At 64.2% G+C, this 12,944-nt stretch overlaps 3 protein-coding genes and 1 non-coding gene across 20 annotated transcripts in view; all 4 read left to right on the top strand.

Annotated features, from left to right (window-relative positions):
* UBAP2L (ubiquitin associated protein 2 like) overlaps window positions 1–6,639 on the top strand; it is a 32,259-nt gene extending 25,620 nt beyond the window's left edge. For 9 of the 17 annotated variants that reach the window (XM_075445479.1, XM_075445489.1, XM_075445483.1 and 6 more), the window contains 7 exons: window positions 1,111–1,192; window positions 2,647–2,864; window positions 2,948–3,053; window positions 4,239–4,306; window positions 4,630–4,827; window positions 5,260–5,310; window positions 5,749–6,639. In XM_075445479.1, coding sequence (XP_075301594.1) covers window positions 1,111–1,192; window positions 2,647–2,864; window positions 2,948–3,053; window positions 4,239–4,306; window positions 4,630–4,827; window positions 5,260–5,310; window positions 5,749–5,844 — 819 coding nt within the window. In that variant the 3' untranslated portion in view covers window positions 5,845–6,639. The remainder of the gene's footprint in view (window positions 1–1,110; window positions 1,193–2,646; window positions 2,865–2,947; window positions 3,054–4,238; window positions 4,307–4,629; window positions 4,828–5,259; window positions 5,311–5,748) is intronic. The other 8 variants (XM_075445492.1, XM_075445488.1, XM_075445493.1 and 5 more) reach the window with 3 other exon arrangements.
* Window positions 331–465, top strand: LOC142365049 (small nucleolar RNA SNORA58). Its single transcript, XR_012766383.1, has one exon. It is a non-coding gene; the product is annotated as a small nucleolar RNA SNORA58 (small nucleolar RNA).
* A 491-nt stretch (window positions 6,640–7,130) lies between the features above and the next one.
* Window positions 7,131–8,963, top strand: HAX1 (HCLS1 associated protein X-1). Its single transcript, XM_075445219.1, has 8 exons — window positions 7,131–7,229; window positions 7,397–7,605; window positions 7,710–7,864; window positions 7,973–8,018; window positions 8,109–8,224; window positions 8,310–8,460; window positions 8,533–8,680; window positions 8,825–8,963. Exons 1-7 carry the CDS (start codon window positions 7,177–7,179, stop codon window positions 8,649–8,651), a joined length of 849 nt encoding a protein of 282 aa, XP_075301334.1. The 5' UTR covers window positions 7,131–7,176; the 3' UTR covers window positions 8,652–8,680; window positions 8,825–8,963.
* Window positions 8,688–12,621, top strand: AQP10 (aquaporin 10). Its single transcript, XM_075445019.1, is given in 11 exon segments — window positions 8,688–8,691; window positions 8,825–8,921; window positions 9,420–9,600; window positions 10,638–10,752; window positions 10,831–10,871; window positions 10,873–10,942; window positions 11,029–11,145; window positions 12,073–12,202; window positions 12,204–12,287; window positions 12,325–12,374; window positions 12,377–12,621. Coding segments are annotated over 11 exon segments (1,134 nt in total).
* The last annotated feature ends 323 nt before the right edge of the window (window positions 12,622–12,944 follow it).

The following is a 12,944-nucleotide window of genomic DNA, read 5'->3' as shown; positions in this document are numbered from 1 at the left end:
GTCACGCTGCGAGGTGGTCCTGAAGGGCTGGCAAAGCAGGCTGCTAAAGGGATGTACCCCTCCGTGGCAGGAGCGTGGAGTTCGTTAGTCGCTCCCTTGCGCTTGGGGAGTGAGGAGCACTAGTTATTCAGGCAGCGGCATCGATGGTGGGGGTAGGGAACATGAGAGCTGCGGCAGGCAGAGCTGTTTTGCCTGACAATGATGAGCTGCTGTAGATACTTGCCTCTGATCTTGGAAATCAGCAGTGACTAAAGACTTTTATGCAAATAGTTTTTGTTTAGTGCCCGTTGCATTGTGAAGTGGAGGGGGAAAGTCCAGGCGGTTTATGGACTGCATACCAGTAGACCTTATCTGGTTCTTCTGATAGCCTGATGAGGGGGACGGTGCATGCTACAGAAAACTGGGGTTGCTGTAGGCCGTGGTCAGCCTTGATGTGGCTGATTGAGCTGCAATGCTCCAACATACCTAGCAGCTGCAGTCCAGAAATTCACAGAATCGCAGAATGTGTGGGGTTGGATGGGCCCTCTGTGGGTCACCCAGCCCAACCCCCTGCCCAAGCAGGGTCACCCAGAGCAGGCTGCACAGCACCGCGGCCAGGGGGGTTGGAATATCTCCAGAGAAGGAGACCCCACAGCCTCCCTGGGCAGCCTGGGCCAGGGCTCTGTCACCCTCAGAGGGAAGAAGTTCTTCCTCGGGTTCAGCTGGAGCTCCCTCTGCTTCCATTTGTGCCCGTTGCCCCTTGTCCTGTCGCTGGGCACCACTGCAAAGAGCCTGGCCCCGTCCTCCTGACCCCCCCCCCCCCAGATACTGATCAGCATTTCGAAGGTCCCCTCGCAGCCTTCTCTTCTCCAGGCTGAACAAGCCCAGCTCCCTCAGCCTCTCCTCGCAGGAGAGATGCTCCAGTCCCCTCCTCATCCTCGCAGCCCTCCGCTGGACTCTCTCTAGTAGCTCCTCATCTTTCTTGAACTGGGGAGCCGAGCACTGGACCCAGCACTGCAGACGGGGCCTCACTAGGGCAGAGCAAAGGGATTCCTCTTTTCCGAAAGATATTGGTTTGCATCTTTGGACAGAGCTCATAAAACTGCTGCTCTTTTTGTTTGCATCCTGCAGGATTACTACAGTATCCCATTCCCTACGCCCACCACCCCGCTGACTGGAAGAGATGGCAGCCTGAGCAGCAATCCGTACTCTGGTAAGGAAGGCGACTGCTCTGGCTGCGTGTGATATCGGGTGTTTGTGCTGCCGCTTGCTTAGTTTCCTTGTCCGCTGGAGCTACGCCAGCACAGGCCTCCTGCACTGCCTTTGGTCAGGAGCGTGTTTCTCAGCAGCTAGAATCTTGACTTCCCTTTGAGGGGAAAAATCTGATCGAGGCATGTTGCCAGGAAGGTGTGGACAAGTAGGAGTCGATGCGGCGTTTGGGAAGGGGGCGAGAAGGAGCTGACAGAATCTGTGGAGTGTAAAACTGGGGAACTGCTTTTCAGGTGGTGGTGAGGCAGGGGTTAAGCAGTGCTTCTCAAGCACTTTGAGTAAAAATATGAAGAAACACAACATCTGGAGAAATTAAGCGTATGTCTATGTGACAGTCTCATGGACGAAGAAACCGGGGCATTAGGACCTGTCGAATTCAAACCAGTGCCCAGCGAGTGGCTGATCTCTCGCTGACCTTGGTCGGTGCATTTATTAGTGGGCAGCAGTTGTGCTGAACTTTCAGGTGCTTTAGGAGTTGTTGTACCTTTGTGGATTGCTCTTTTTTCCGGCACCTCTTCTCCCCTGCTTTGTGCAGAAGTGCTTTTGCCTGGCACGCTGAGGCTGCAGTCCCAAGCTCAGAGTGCGGCACTGCTGCACGCGTACCTTGCCAAGTTAACATCAGTGCTAATTAATATTTGTGGCTATCCTGAACTCGCTTGTGAGCTGGAGCAGCACTGAGAAATTCCCTGGCTCACGGTGTGAGCTCTGAACAGGGAGAGCGTTTGCGTGGAAGAACCAAGCAGGTGCTTGTCGAGAGCAGCAAAGGGAGCTTCCTGGAGCCCTGCAGCAGAGCCCTCGCGCGGTGCCCAGCCGAGGAAGAGAGGAAGCGAGACTTCCGAGTGCTCTCTGCAGGCTCCTCGCCTCTGCAGCAGCGTTCGATTCGGTGCTGCTGGCAAGAGAGAGGGAGGCGTGAGCCCTGCTGTAAAAAGGGGCCGTTCCTGCATCCTCAGCTGGAATATATTTGAGTCTGCTCTTCAACGAGGAGCTGTTTGCCGGCAGGACAGGGCCCCTGGGCTGCCTCCCTGGCCTCGGGTCTGGCTCTGCAGGGAGTCAGGTTGTGCCTGCTGCCGATGCTCGGAGAGGCCCTAGGCAGAGCGTTGGGCGGCCAGCAGCAGGTTCATCCAGTGCTGGATCGTAGGCTGACGTCAGGCAGCGCAGCACTGCGGGTTTCCCTTCCCCTCTGAAGTCCTTTTCTCAGGGATGAGGAGAGCAATGAACAGCTTGGTCTTATTGGCGTGCGAGGGTTTGAGGGCTTGCGAGGGCCGCAGTCCTCAGCAGCTGTGGGAGGGGGGTTGATTCAAGTCACTGGCGATCACTGGGTCACCTCGGGGCTGAGCTACAGCGGGCTGGGATTTGGTGCATCTGTTCTTCAGTCTCCTTCCATCTCCTGCGTTCCAGGTGACTTAACAAAATTTGGCCGAGGCGATGCCTCTTCCCCTGCGCCGGCAACGACTTTGGCCCAGCCTCAGCAGAGCCAGACGCAGACTCACCACACCACGCAGCAGACGTTCCTGAACCCAGCGCTGCCTCCTGGCTACAGTTACACCAGTCTGCCGTACTACACAGGGGTACCAGGGCTCCCCAGCACCTTCCAGTACGGGCCCGCCGTGTTCCCTGTGAGTTTCCCAGAGGCGAGGCGTGGGATTCGGGCGGGAGGGCCGCGCAGCGAAGCCTCTCCTCACTCTGCTGCTTTCCGTAGGTTGCTCCTACCTCTTCCAAGCAGCATGGTGTGAATGTCAGCGTCAATGCATCAGCAACCCCTTTTCAGCAGCCCAGTGGCTATGGCTCTCATGGATACAGCACCGGTAAGAGACCCGACAGAGCGTCCTGCTCAGCAGCAGTGACTGACGGTGGCGGGGCTCGTTCACGGTCTCACTGGTGGTCTAAGGGGACGGCGGTCATGCTGCTCCAGCAGGAAGGGAGGAAAATGGCCACGGTGCCACTTGCAGGTCATTTGATTCCCCTTGGAAAGGCCCAAGCTTGTTCTACATCCAGGTCCAGAGCGGGTTTGAGGAGCACAGAGCACTTCGCGCCCTCCTCTGTGCCCAGTGGTCAGGTGGCTGAGGCCTTGGGCTCGCGTCGGAGAGCTTAAGCTGAATTGTTTGGGCTTTGTTTTGTGGTTTTTTTTCTTTTTACTGCCTGTGTATGATCGCTAGAACAATAACTATTCCAGATTTAAGCCTGGGAGCTTGTTTGACTCCTGTGTCTGGCAGCTGTACGCTTTCTAGAGAAGTGTCCTTCTTGATTCAAAGATGCAAGAAGGTCGTGAACCTGCCCCTTGTCTCGGTACTGGGTTTCATTGATTAATGTCTGGGTGACTTAGAGGGCCTGCATTTGGGTCCCTCTTGCAGCCTTACAGTTCCTGTTGGGCCATTTTTTCACTACGTTAGAGCTCTTTGAGACACTATTTTCTCTTTGCAAAGTCACTTCAGGTCACCTGGTACGGAGTCTTTCAAACCTCTTTCACTTCAACACGTTTCCTGGGCCTGAAGTGACAGCGGAGGCTTCCCCCTGTCCCCACTGCCTTTTGGGAACAGCCAGTGCCACGTGCGGGTTGTGTGCTGCTTCCAGGCCTTGCGCCAGCCAGCCCAGCCCACGCGTTGCCCAGTTTCCATCCGAGGAGCTCTCGGGCCGCTCTCGCTGCCGTGTCACGCTGGGAGTTTGTTTCCTTGCCTGTCTGCTGCATTCCCCAGCTCTGCTCAGAGCTGGGCTCTTCATGCGTCTCTCTGGGTGGCAGCAGGCCTCTCAGTTTGTTTCTGGAGGCAGTCGGAAACTGCTCGTGTCCAGAACAAAAGAACTTAGGCTCATACGGGCGCTCTGCAGCTTGGCCTTGCCGAGACCCTGCTCCCTGGGACGCCGTCTGTCTCCGAACCTCACCCGGCTGCCGGGCTTCTGGAGCTCTGCACCACCTGATGCTGGCGTTGGTGGCAGCGGCTGCTGCTGAAGCGGTGGCTGCTGCCTGACGCTGGCTCGCCTTTCCCTCTCCCCAGGCGTATCCGTGACATCCAGTAATACAGGAGTGCCGGACATCTCGGGCTCTGTCTACTCCAAAACTCAGGTTAGTGTCTGGGCTGTGCTCCGGGAAGGCGCCGCTTTGCTGGGGAGCGGAAGCGCAGCGCGGAGACGGCCTCCCTGGGCAGTGAGGTCTCCTCCCCTTGGAGCACCCAGCCAGGGAGACGGGAAACGCTCGGCTTTTCCCAACCTAGAGCAATTCCAAGCCCAGAAGGAGCCGTAGGCAGAGACTCTGTCCGCTCCCCGCACCGCACGCTGACTCCCGGGCCCACAACGTGTTGAGCTGGGAAGGGGCGCGCTGCCGGGCAGGGGCAGGGGAGCGCTGCCCGGCTCCCGGCCCTCACCCCGCCGTTGGCATCTCCTCCTCAGCAATCCTTCGAGAAGCAGGGATTTCACACTGGAACCCCGGCAGCCTCCTTCAACCTGCCTTCGGCGCTGGGCAGCGGCGGCCCCATCAACCCCGCGACGGCAGCGGCGTACCCCCCGACCCCTTTCATGCACATCCTGACCCCGCATCAGCAGCCCCACTCGCAGATCCTCCACCACCACCTGCAGCAGGACGGGCAGGTAAGCGGCCCCCCCGGCCCCCGCTGGGCTCCCTCCTAGGGCTCTCGCTCCCCCGGCCGCCCTCTCCCCCCCCTCCCTCACGCCCTGCGGCGGACACACGCGGCGACACGCACACGCTCACACCCGCACATACACACAGGGCCGATAAGAGGAGGAGGTGAGGAAGGCCCGGGGTGCGCTCCGCTGGGGGGTACTCGGCACGGCCCCCCCCTCGCTGCCGGGCCGTACCAGGTACGGTCGGGCAGTGCCCCTTCACGCAGACATGCCTGGTACCCCCCCGCCCTCCCCTTCCTCGGAGAGGCGGCTCCGCAGGCCGGCAGCGAAGGGGTTAACCCGCCACAGCCACGACCCCGCCGTAGCTTTCAGGTCTAACCGTGGATTTCTATTGTCATAGTTTGTCCCTTTATTTTACATATCCTGGTACTGCAACAGCTTCCATATTTGCAGATGATACTGTGCTGCCAACGCCAGCAGGAAGACCAGGTAATGAACCTCTCTGCTAATGCATTGCACTTGCCCTGGGGTCTCCCCCCGCCCCTAAGGCCCCCCAGGCTCACGGAGCCCCTTCCTTCTCCCCCCCCGGGGCCCCGCCAGGCGAGGAGAGAGGCCCGCAGTCAGTATGTGCAGACACACACACCGGCGCGCGCAGACACACACCCCCCGCTCGCCCCCGTGCCCCCTCCCTGCCCCGCCAGCCCCCCGCACCCTCGCTGCTGGCGGTCCCGGCCTGGAGCTGGGCCGGAGGGAGGGTCCCGGGGCGGCAGACGGCCACTCGACGCCGGCCGCAGCCCCCGGGAGCTTGCGGCGAGCGCCCAGGAGCCGTAGCCCGCAGCACCCGGGGCCACGCCAGCATCGCTCCCCCGGTCGGGAATCCCCCCCCCACGATAACCCCCCGCTTCTCCTTCTCACCCCCTCCCGCAGAGCGGCTCTGGGCAGCGCAGCCAAGGCAGCTCCATCCCCCAGAAATCCCAGGCCAACAAGTCTGCCTACAACAGCTACAGCTGGGGCACCAACTGAGCCCGGGCCGGCCCTCGCCCACCCACTCGCTTCCGGAAGAGAATCCCACCGCACCCGACGCCGACGGAGCCCGGCGAGGAGAGCGCCGGGGGCAGCGCCCGGGCCCCGCAGCCCCGGCCAGGGCAGGGCGAGAGCGGCTCTGCCTTGTCCGGCTTCCGCCACCTTTCCTGTTGTATGTAATATAGAATTTGTATTTTTTCTTTTTTTTTTTTTTTTTTTTTTTTTTCTCCCCCTGTTTATTTTTCTTCCCCTTCCCCTCTCTCTCTGCATTCAGATTCTGAACCGTTTGCCGTAGGGGCCTTTTTTTGGTTTTTACTCCTTTCTCCCCTCTTTCCCCCGCCTTCCTCCCGCTGCCCCGGAACCTCTCGGATCCGAAGGAGTGGAAGCCGCGAGTCGCCTACAGCAAACCCCCTTATTATTAGGAATAAGAGCAGTAATTGATATGAACAGCATTGTAAGATGAATTAGTTGAAGTGGTTTTTTTTTGTACCGTGTTCTAAATTTAATGGATAAATGTGTCTTGTATATAAAAACAAAAACCCCACGCCGTCCTGTAGTCCTCTCATTTCCTCGGCTGCTCTCTGCCACCGGCCCGGGGCAGCCCCCCAGGAACTCCCCCTCTATTTTACGTTCTCTGAGCCCCCCCACGCTGTAAGTATCCTCTGCTTTGGGGGTTGGGGGGGATCTCTTTTGGTTTTTCTATGCAGCCCCCCTCCTGTATTTTTCAGTTCACGCCGCTCTCTCCGACCGAACCCCCCTGGGGCGGGTGATTTACTAAACAGAATAAAGCTCGCAACGTGCTCTGTGTATTTTTTAATACCTTCTCAGCCTGGGTCCGCGTTTTTGGCGAGTGGGGGGAGGTCCTGGGCTGGGGAGGGGGGGGGCAGGGGCTCCCCCTTCCCCTCCCGACCCTTCCCCAGCTTTTTTCTTATTTTTTCTTATTTTTCTTTTCCCTGTGGATTTTTCCTCTTCCCTCCTGCGGGGCCGGGACCCCAGCGCAGGTCCAGCGCCCCCCCCCCCCCCCCCCCCCTTTCCCCCTCGCCCTTCCCCGGGTCGGGGCCCCCCCGGTGTCCCACCCCAGTCCCTCCTCACGGGCCTGGCGAGGCCCCCGGGCCCGGGGCGCTCACAGGGGCGGCTCCGGCCTGCGAAGCGCTCGGGGGGGCCCTGCCGGGACCGGGGAGACCCCACAAGTGGGGGTCGGGCCCGGACCGGGCAGGCCCCGCCGCTCCGCCCCGGGCCCAGGCGCTTCGCGACACCCGGCGGCGCTTTGCGGCGCTGCGCGGCGCTCCCGGCGCTTTACGGCAGCGCGACCCGGAGCGGCGGCGGAGAGCGATGAGTTTTTACGAGGCGTTTCGGGGCTTCTTCGGGTTCCCGGGGCGGTGCAGGTACCGTGACCCCGGCCCTGCTCCCCCCGCCTGCGCGGACCCCCGCCCGGCTCCCCACCCCCGCCGTGCCCGCGCAGGCCTCGGCCTGGTTCCCCAACCCCAGGCCCCGGGGGGCTGCCGGGGGTCCCGGCCCGGCCCCCGGTTGCTCCAGGCCCGGGTTCCCGCAGGCCCCGGGACCCGCTCTTCGGCGGCGCGGCGTGGGACGAGGACGAGGAAGAGGAGGACGACGAGGCCGGCCCGACCCCGGCGCGACCCCCCCACGACTTCGGCTTCAGCCCCGGCGGCTCCCGGGGCGCCATCGAGGAGCTGTTCCGGGACGTGGGCGAGCTCCTGGGGGTCTTCGGGGGGGCCTGGGCCGGGCCCCCGCAGCCCTTCGGTGGGGATGGGAAGGGGCCGCCCCCACTGCGGGGGGGCGATGCGGGGTCCCGCGGGGCTCCCGGCCTGACCCGGTGTTCTCTTTCCCCTCCCCACCCCCCCAAGACCCCCCCTTGCCCGGTCCCAGCGAGGGCAGCAGCGCGGGGCGGCCGCTGCGGGACTCCATGCTGAAGCAACCAGACAGCCCCGATCCCAGCACGGCCCCTGGAGGCCCCGAGGGCTCCGGAGACCCGGCCCGACCCTGGAGACCCTTCCTGGGGGTGGGTGAGGGCTCTGCCTCGTGCGGGCTCAGCCGCAGTGGCCCTTGCCGTGGCGTCGCGGTGCCGCGCTTTGCCGCCGCGTCACCGGCGCGTGGCTTTGCCTTGCAGCTGGAAGATGATCGCCTGGCTCCTCCTGCCCTCAAGGAAGACCAAGGTGGGTGCCAGGAGCGTGGCCACGGGGTCTCGGGCCTTCCCCACGCCGCGTCCCCGTGCTGCTGCCGCCATCTCACGTCTTCCCCTGCAGACCTGGACTCCCAGGTCTCCTCCGCGGGGTTGGGGACCATCCTGAGACCCGATGAGCCCGCGTCCCGCTCTTATTTCCAGAGCGTCTCCGTCACCAAAGTGACTCTCCCTGACGGGGTGAGTGTCCCCAGCTGTGGGTGACCTGGGGACGGGCACGGGGCCCGGGCTGGTAGCGTCTCTCAGGGCTGGGTGCTCTGCGCAGGCAGTGGAGGAGCGCCGGACCGTGCGGGACAGCCAGGGCCGCCGGGAGACGACGGTGACGCGCCGGAGAGGGGACCAGGCCTTCATCACCACCACCAAGGAGGACGGGCAGAGCAAGGACTACCGGGAGGAGGTGGTCAACATGGATGACCGTGAGTGGGGCGCTGACGAGGGCGTGGGGAGCGGGCCGGGACCCCCAGAGCGAGCTCTCCCTGCTCTCCCAGGGGAGCTGGCGCAGTTCGCGGGCACGTGGCCACGGCAAGACGAGCTCCGAGCTCCCAACCTGAGCGACCCCTCGTCCGCACTGGGCAGCTTCTTCCGACGCTGGTTCTCGAGCTGGTAGCTGTGCGCCCGCCCGGCTGAGCGCCCTGGGTGTGTGATGGGTGCGGGCTCGGGGCACCCCGGGGCTTTCCCAGGGCCGTGGGGACGGATGCTGGCTCGGGGGCTGAGGCTGCCGGCTCTGTCCGGGGCGGGCAGTGGGCACCAGCCTCTTCTCACCGCCTGTTTTTCTTGCAGATGGGTCAGATCCTGCTGGGAGCTGGCGCCTGGGCCGGGGGCTGCCCGCCTTCTGGGGGGCTGCGGAGCTGCGGGGACCCCCGCGGGGGCTGAGGGCGTGTGTGCACGGAGCAATAAAGTCTATTTATGCTAATGGCGACCTGCCAGGGCTCCTTCAGGCTGGACCCCCCCCTCGATTCAGAGGCAGGGACCCGTGGGGCTGCCCCACGGGTGGCTCCTCTGCCCTGGGCCTGCACTGCTCGCTGCCCACTCCCTCGCCCGCTTCCCTGCCTGCCTGGCGCGGTGCTGAGGCCTCCCCCGAGCCCGGGAGCCTTTCCAAGGCCTCTTCATTAGCGCTGCCTGCGGTTGTGGCTTGGGCAGGGATCCGGCAGGGAAAAAGAAGGGGGCTTCCCGGAGGGCAAACGCCCGTGCCAGCTCACCAGAGAGCGGTCCCAGCTCATCACGGCCGCTCGGGTGGCTCCCACCGAGCTGGGGGACACCGCTGTGACAAGACGCCGCTGTCCCCGGCCCCACGCGGGACGCTGGTCCCTGCCAGGCGTCTCCCTGCGCTGTGGCCAGGGTTGGTTTAAAGTCTGCGCCTGATCACCTGCCCCAGCCCCGGGGCTCGTAAAATCACGTCGGGATGGGGACGCCGACCACGCTGTCACCGCTGCCCATTCCCGGCCGGCCCCGTGGGCACCGCTGCCTTCTTGCAGAGGGCTCGGGCTCTGCTCCGCATCCGGGACTGGCTGGCACGGGAGTGCCTGGCTGAGGTGCTGGCGGTCTTCGTGCTCATGGCGAGGTCGGGGTGGGCTGGGGGGTGGTGGCAGGCCCCAGGGGTCCCGGGGCTCCCTGCCCGTCCCTTGCCGGGGCTGCACCGCACTCGCGGAGTGGCTTGGTGCTGCCCGGAGCCTGTTCTGGTGCGGTACGCGCTCCACCGTAGGAAGGGCACGGGTGCTGCGGCTTGGCACCCGGAGCACTGCACGCCTTGACGCCTCCCGCGCCGGAGCAGGCAAAGTTTGGGGCTCCGGAGCCGCGCGTGGCATTTGGGCTGTGTCCCATGACGCCAAACGGTGACACCGTGGCCTCTCCAGGGAAGCAGATGACTTAATTACCAATAATTTGTTTACCTTGCTGGAGAGAGCCCAGCGCAGGATGAGGAGGGGACTGGAGCATCTCTCCTCCGAGGAGAGGCTGAGGAAGCTGGGCTTGTTCAGCCTGGAGAAGAGAAGGCTGAGAGGGGACCTTAGAAATGCCAATCAGTATCTGCAGGGGGGGTCAGGAGGACGGGGCCAGGCTCTTTCCAGTGGTGCCCAGCAACAGGACAAGGGGCAATGGGCACAAACTGGAGCAGAGGAAGCTCCAGCTGAACCCGAGGAAGAACTTCTTCCCTCTGAGGGTGCCGGAGCCCTGGCCCAGGCTGCCCAGGGAGGCTGTGGAGTCTCCTTCTCTGGAGATGTTCCAACCCCCCTGGCCGCGGTGCTGTGCCCCCTGCTCTGGGTGACCCTGCTTGGGCAGGGGGTTGGGCTGGGTGACCCACAGAGGTCCCTGCCAACCCCGACCATGCTGGGATTCTGTGAAAACCACAAGCGAGACCGGTAACTGCCTCGCTGCCTGTCCCCGTCCAGAGCCCCGGGGATGGCGGAGCGAAGCCACAGGGACGGCGTGGGCAGAGGCGCCGGAGCAGCCCTCGCCTCGCTGCCCTTCTGCCGCCCGGGCTCGGCGCTGAGCTCGCCAGGTGCCGCGGCACAGTGGGGCAGCGGCCCCCGGGGAGTGCGGGGGGCTCGGAGTGGGGCCGGGGGAGCCGTGGCGGAGCCGTGTCCCTGTCCTCCAGCTGCTCACGCTGAGCGGCTCGGCACAGAGGGTCCCCAGCTCCGGGATGAAGGGGAACATCCTCACCTCCACCCTAGCTAACATGGCAGCCATCCACACAGTGGGGGGAGTCTCTGGTGAGGCTGGGGAGGGGGTCCCAACTCCAGATCCCCCAGGGCCCTCTGCTCCCAGCCCCTCTTCCCGCTCCATTGCAGGGGCCCACCTGAACCCGGCGTTCTCCCTCACCGTGTGCTGGCTGGGTCTTCGTGGCCGTGCAGACCTCAGGGGCTTTCAACTCCACTGGAGCCATCTATGCCCTCCACTATGGTACGGAGAGGTCAGCAGGCGCCCGGCTGGGGACCACTGTGACTGTGCTGGCGCGGTCGGGCTCATGGAGAGCCTCTGCTCCTCAGATGCTATCGGGCACCACATCAACGGGACCCTCGCTGCCTCCGGCCCCTGGGAAACCACCTCCATCTTTGCCTCCTCCCCCGCCGATTCCCTCTGCAATGCGTTCTTAGACCAGGTAGGAGCCGCTGTCACAGAATCACAGAATGGTCAGGGTTGGAAGGGACCTATGTGGGTCATCTGGTCCAATGCCCTGCCAAAGCAGGGTCACCCAGAGCCGGCTGCACAGCAACGCGTCCAGGGGGGTTCGAATAACTCCAGAGAAGGAGACTCCAGCAGCCCTGCTCCAAAAAAGTGAACGTCTCTGGATACCTGGCAGCCAGAAGGGGCTAGCCTGGAAAGCTGTTGCTCAGCCTCATCTGCCCATGGCAGTGCTCGCACAGAGGCACAGAGGCTGGGGCTGCTTGCTTGTCTTGCCACCTCAAACTTCAAACGTAGCTTTGGGGGTCCCTGCCAAGAGCCTGGGCCAGGGCTCTGGCACCCTCAGAGGGAAGAAGTTCTTCCTCGGGTTCAGCTGGAGCTTCCTCTGCTCCAGTTTGTGCCCGTTGCCCCTTGTCCTGTCGCTGGGCACCACTGGGAAGAGCCTGGCCCCGTCCTCCTGACCCCCCCTGCAGATATTGATCGGCATTTCTAAGGTCCCCTCGCAGCCTTCTCTTCTCCAGGCTGAACAAGCCCAGCTCCCTCAGCCTCTCCTCGCAGGAGAGATGCTCCAGTCCCCTCCTCATCCTCACAGCCCTGTGCTGGACTCTCTCCAGTAGCTCCTCGTCTTTCTTGACCTGGGGAGCCCAGAACTGGACCCAGCACTGCAGATGGGGCCTCACTGGGGCAGAGCAGAGGGGGAGGAGAACCTCCCTCGCCCTGCTGCCCACACTCCTCGTGATGCACCCCAGGATCCCACTGGCCTTCTGGGCACCCAGGGCACGCTGCTGGCTCATGGTCACCCTGCTGTCCACCAGGACACCCAGGTCCCCCCAGGTCGGCTCCCCCCATATCCCTCCGTTGGTGCCGGTGGCCGTTGCGCTGAGCTGCCGTGCCGGCCGCGCGGGTGATGGGCTCGGCGCTGCTGATCGCTGGCATCTTGGCCATCCCGGCCACCCGCAGCAAGGCTGTCCCCAAGGGCCTGGAGCCGGGGGCCATGGCCCTGCTGCTCTTCGCCATCGAGGTCTCCGTGGGCTCCAACCACGCAGGATTTCAGGCCCTGGCTCTTTGCCTGCGCGGCCGGGTGGGGGGCGGAGGTCTTCATGGGGGTAGAGGGAAGAGGGGTGTCGGGGTGACCCCCACCCACCATGCCGCATCCCCAGGAGGGGCAATGGGTGGTGGTGGGTGCCAGTGGTGGCACCGCTGCTGGGGGCTCGGCCCTTGACCAGCTGCTTGCGGCTTTCCACCACCCCACAGAGGAGGAGGAGGAGGATGAAGGCCCTGGGGCCAAGCAGAGCTCCCTGATCCTCATCAACACCGCCGGACACCAAGATGGCACCCGGGGAGGAGGATGCCAGGGGGGTGCTGCCCCAGAATTGACGCCGGGGACCCCCCCCAGCACCTCAAGACAGCAGCACGGACCCCCCCGCGCTCCCCACATGCCATCAAACCAGCGCTGAGTGTGTGGACACGGGGGGGGGCCGAGCTGGCCAGGCCTGGCGGCAGGGGGACCCCGGCCCGGGGGTCGGGGGAGGGGGGGTCTGTCCCCTTGGGGCCCCCCGGAACCACTTGGGGCAGCTGCTGCCCTCTGAGACCCCCCGGGACCACCCAGGCTGCACCCCCCCTCCTCTGACCGGGACCCTCCCCCCCGCCCCGGGGCAGAGCTCGGTCCTTGTTCCCCCCACCCCCCCCCAACTTCCGCCGTCGCCGCGGCCATGGGACGCTGAGGCGGCGGCAGCGGCCCCGGCCCCCGGCCCGGTCCCGGCCCCGGCCCCCGACCCCG

The sequence above is a fragment of the Opisthocomus hoazin genome, chromosome 30 (genome assembly GCF_030867145.1).
Source record: "Opisthocomus hoazin isolate bOpiHoa1 chromosome 30, bOpiHoa1.hap1, whole genome shotgun sequence".
NCBI classification, from domain to species: Eukaryota; Metazoa; Chordata; class Aves; order Opisthocomiformes; family Opisthocomidae; genus Opisthocomus; species Opisthocomus hoazin.
The sequence above is the reverse complement of the archived record's forward strand: the minus strand, read 5'-3'. Positions and strand labels throughout refer to the sequence as shown.

Excerpts from the sequence above, each read along its gene's own strand:
- HAX1 (XM_075445219.1), top strand. The coding sequence starts at position 7,177 with ATGAGTTTTTACGAGGCGTTTCGGGGCTTCTTCGGGTTCCCGGGGCGG. Across the intron at positions 7,865-7,972 it reads CCTGGAGACCCTTCCTGGGG|CTGGAAGATGATCGCCTGGC; the intron begins GTGGGTGAGGGC and ends TTTGCCTTGCAG. Across the intron at positions 8,461-8,532 it reads GGTGGTCAACATGGATGACC|GGGAGCTGGCGCAGTTCGCG; the intron begins GTGAGTGGGGCG and ends CTGCTCTCCCAG.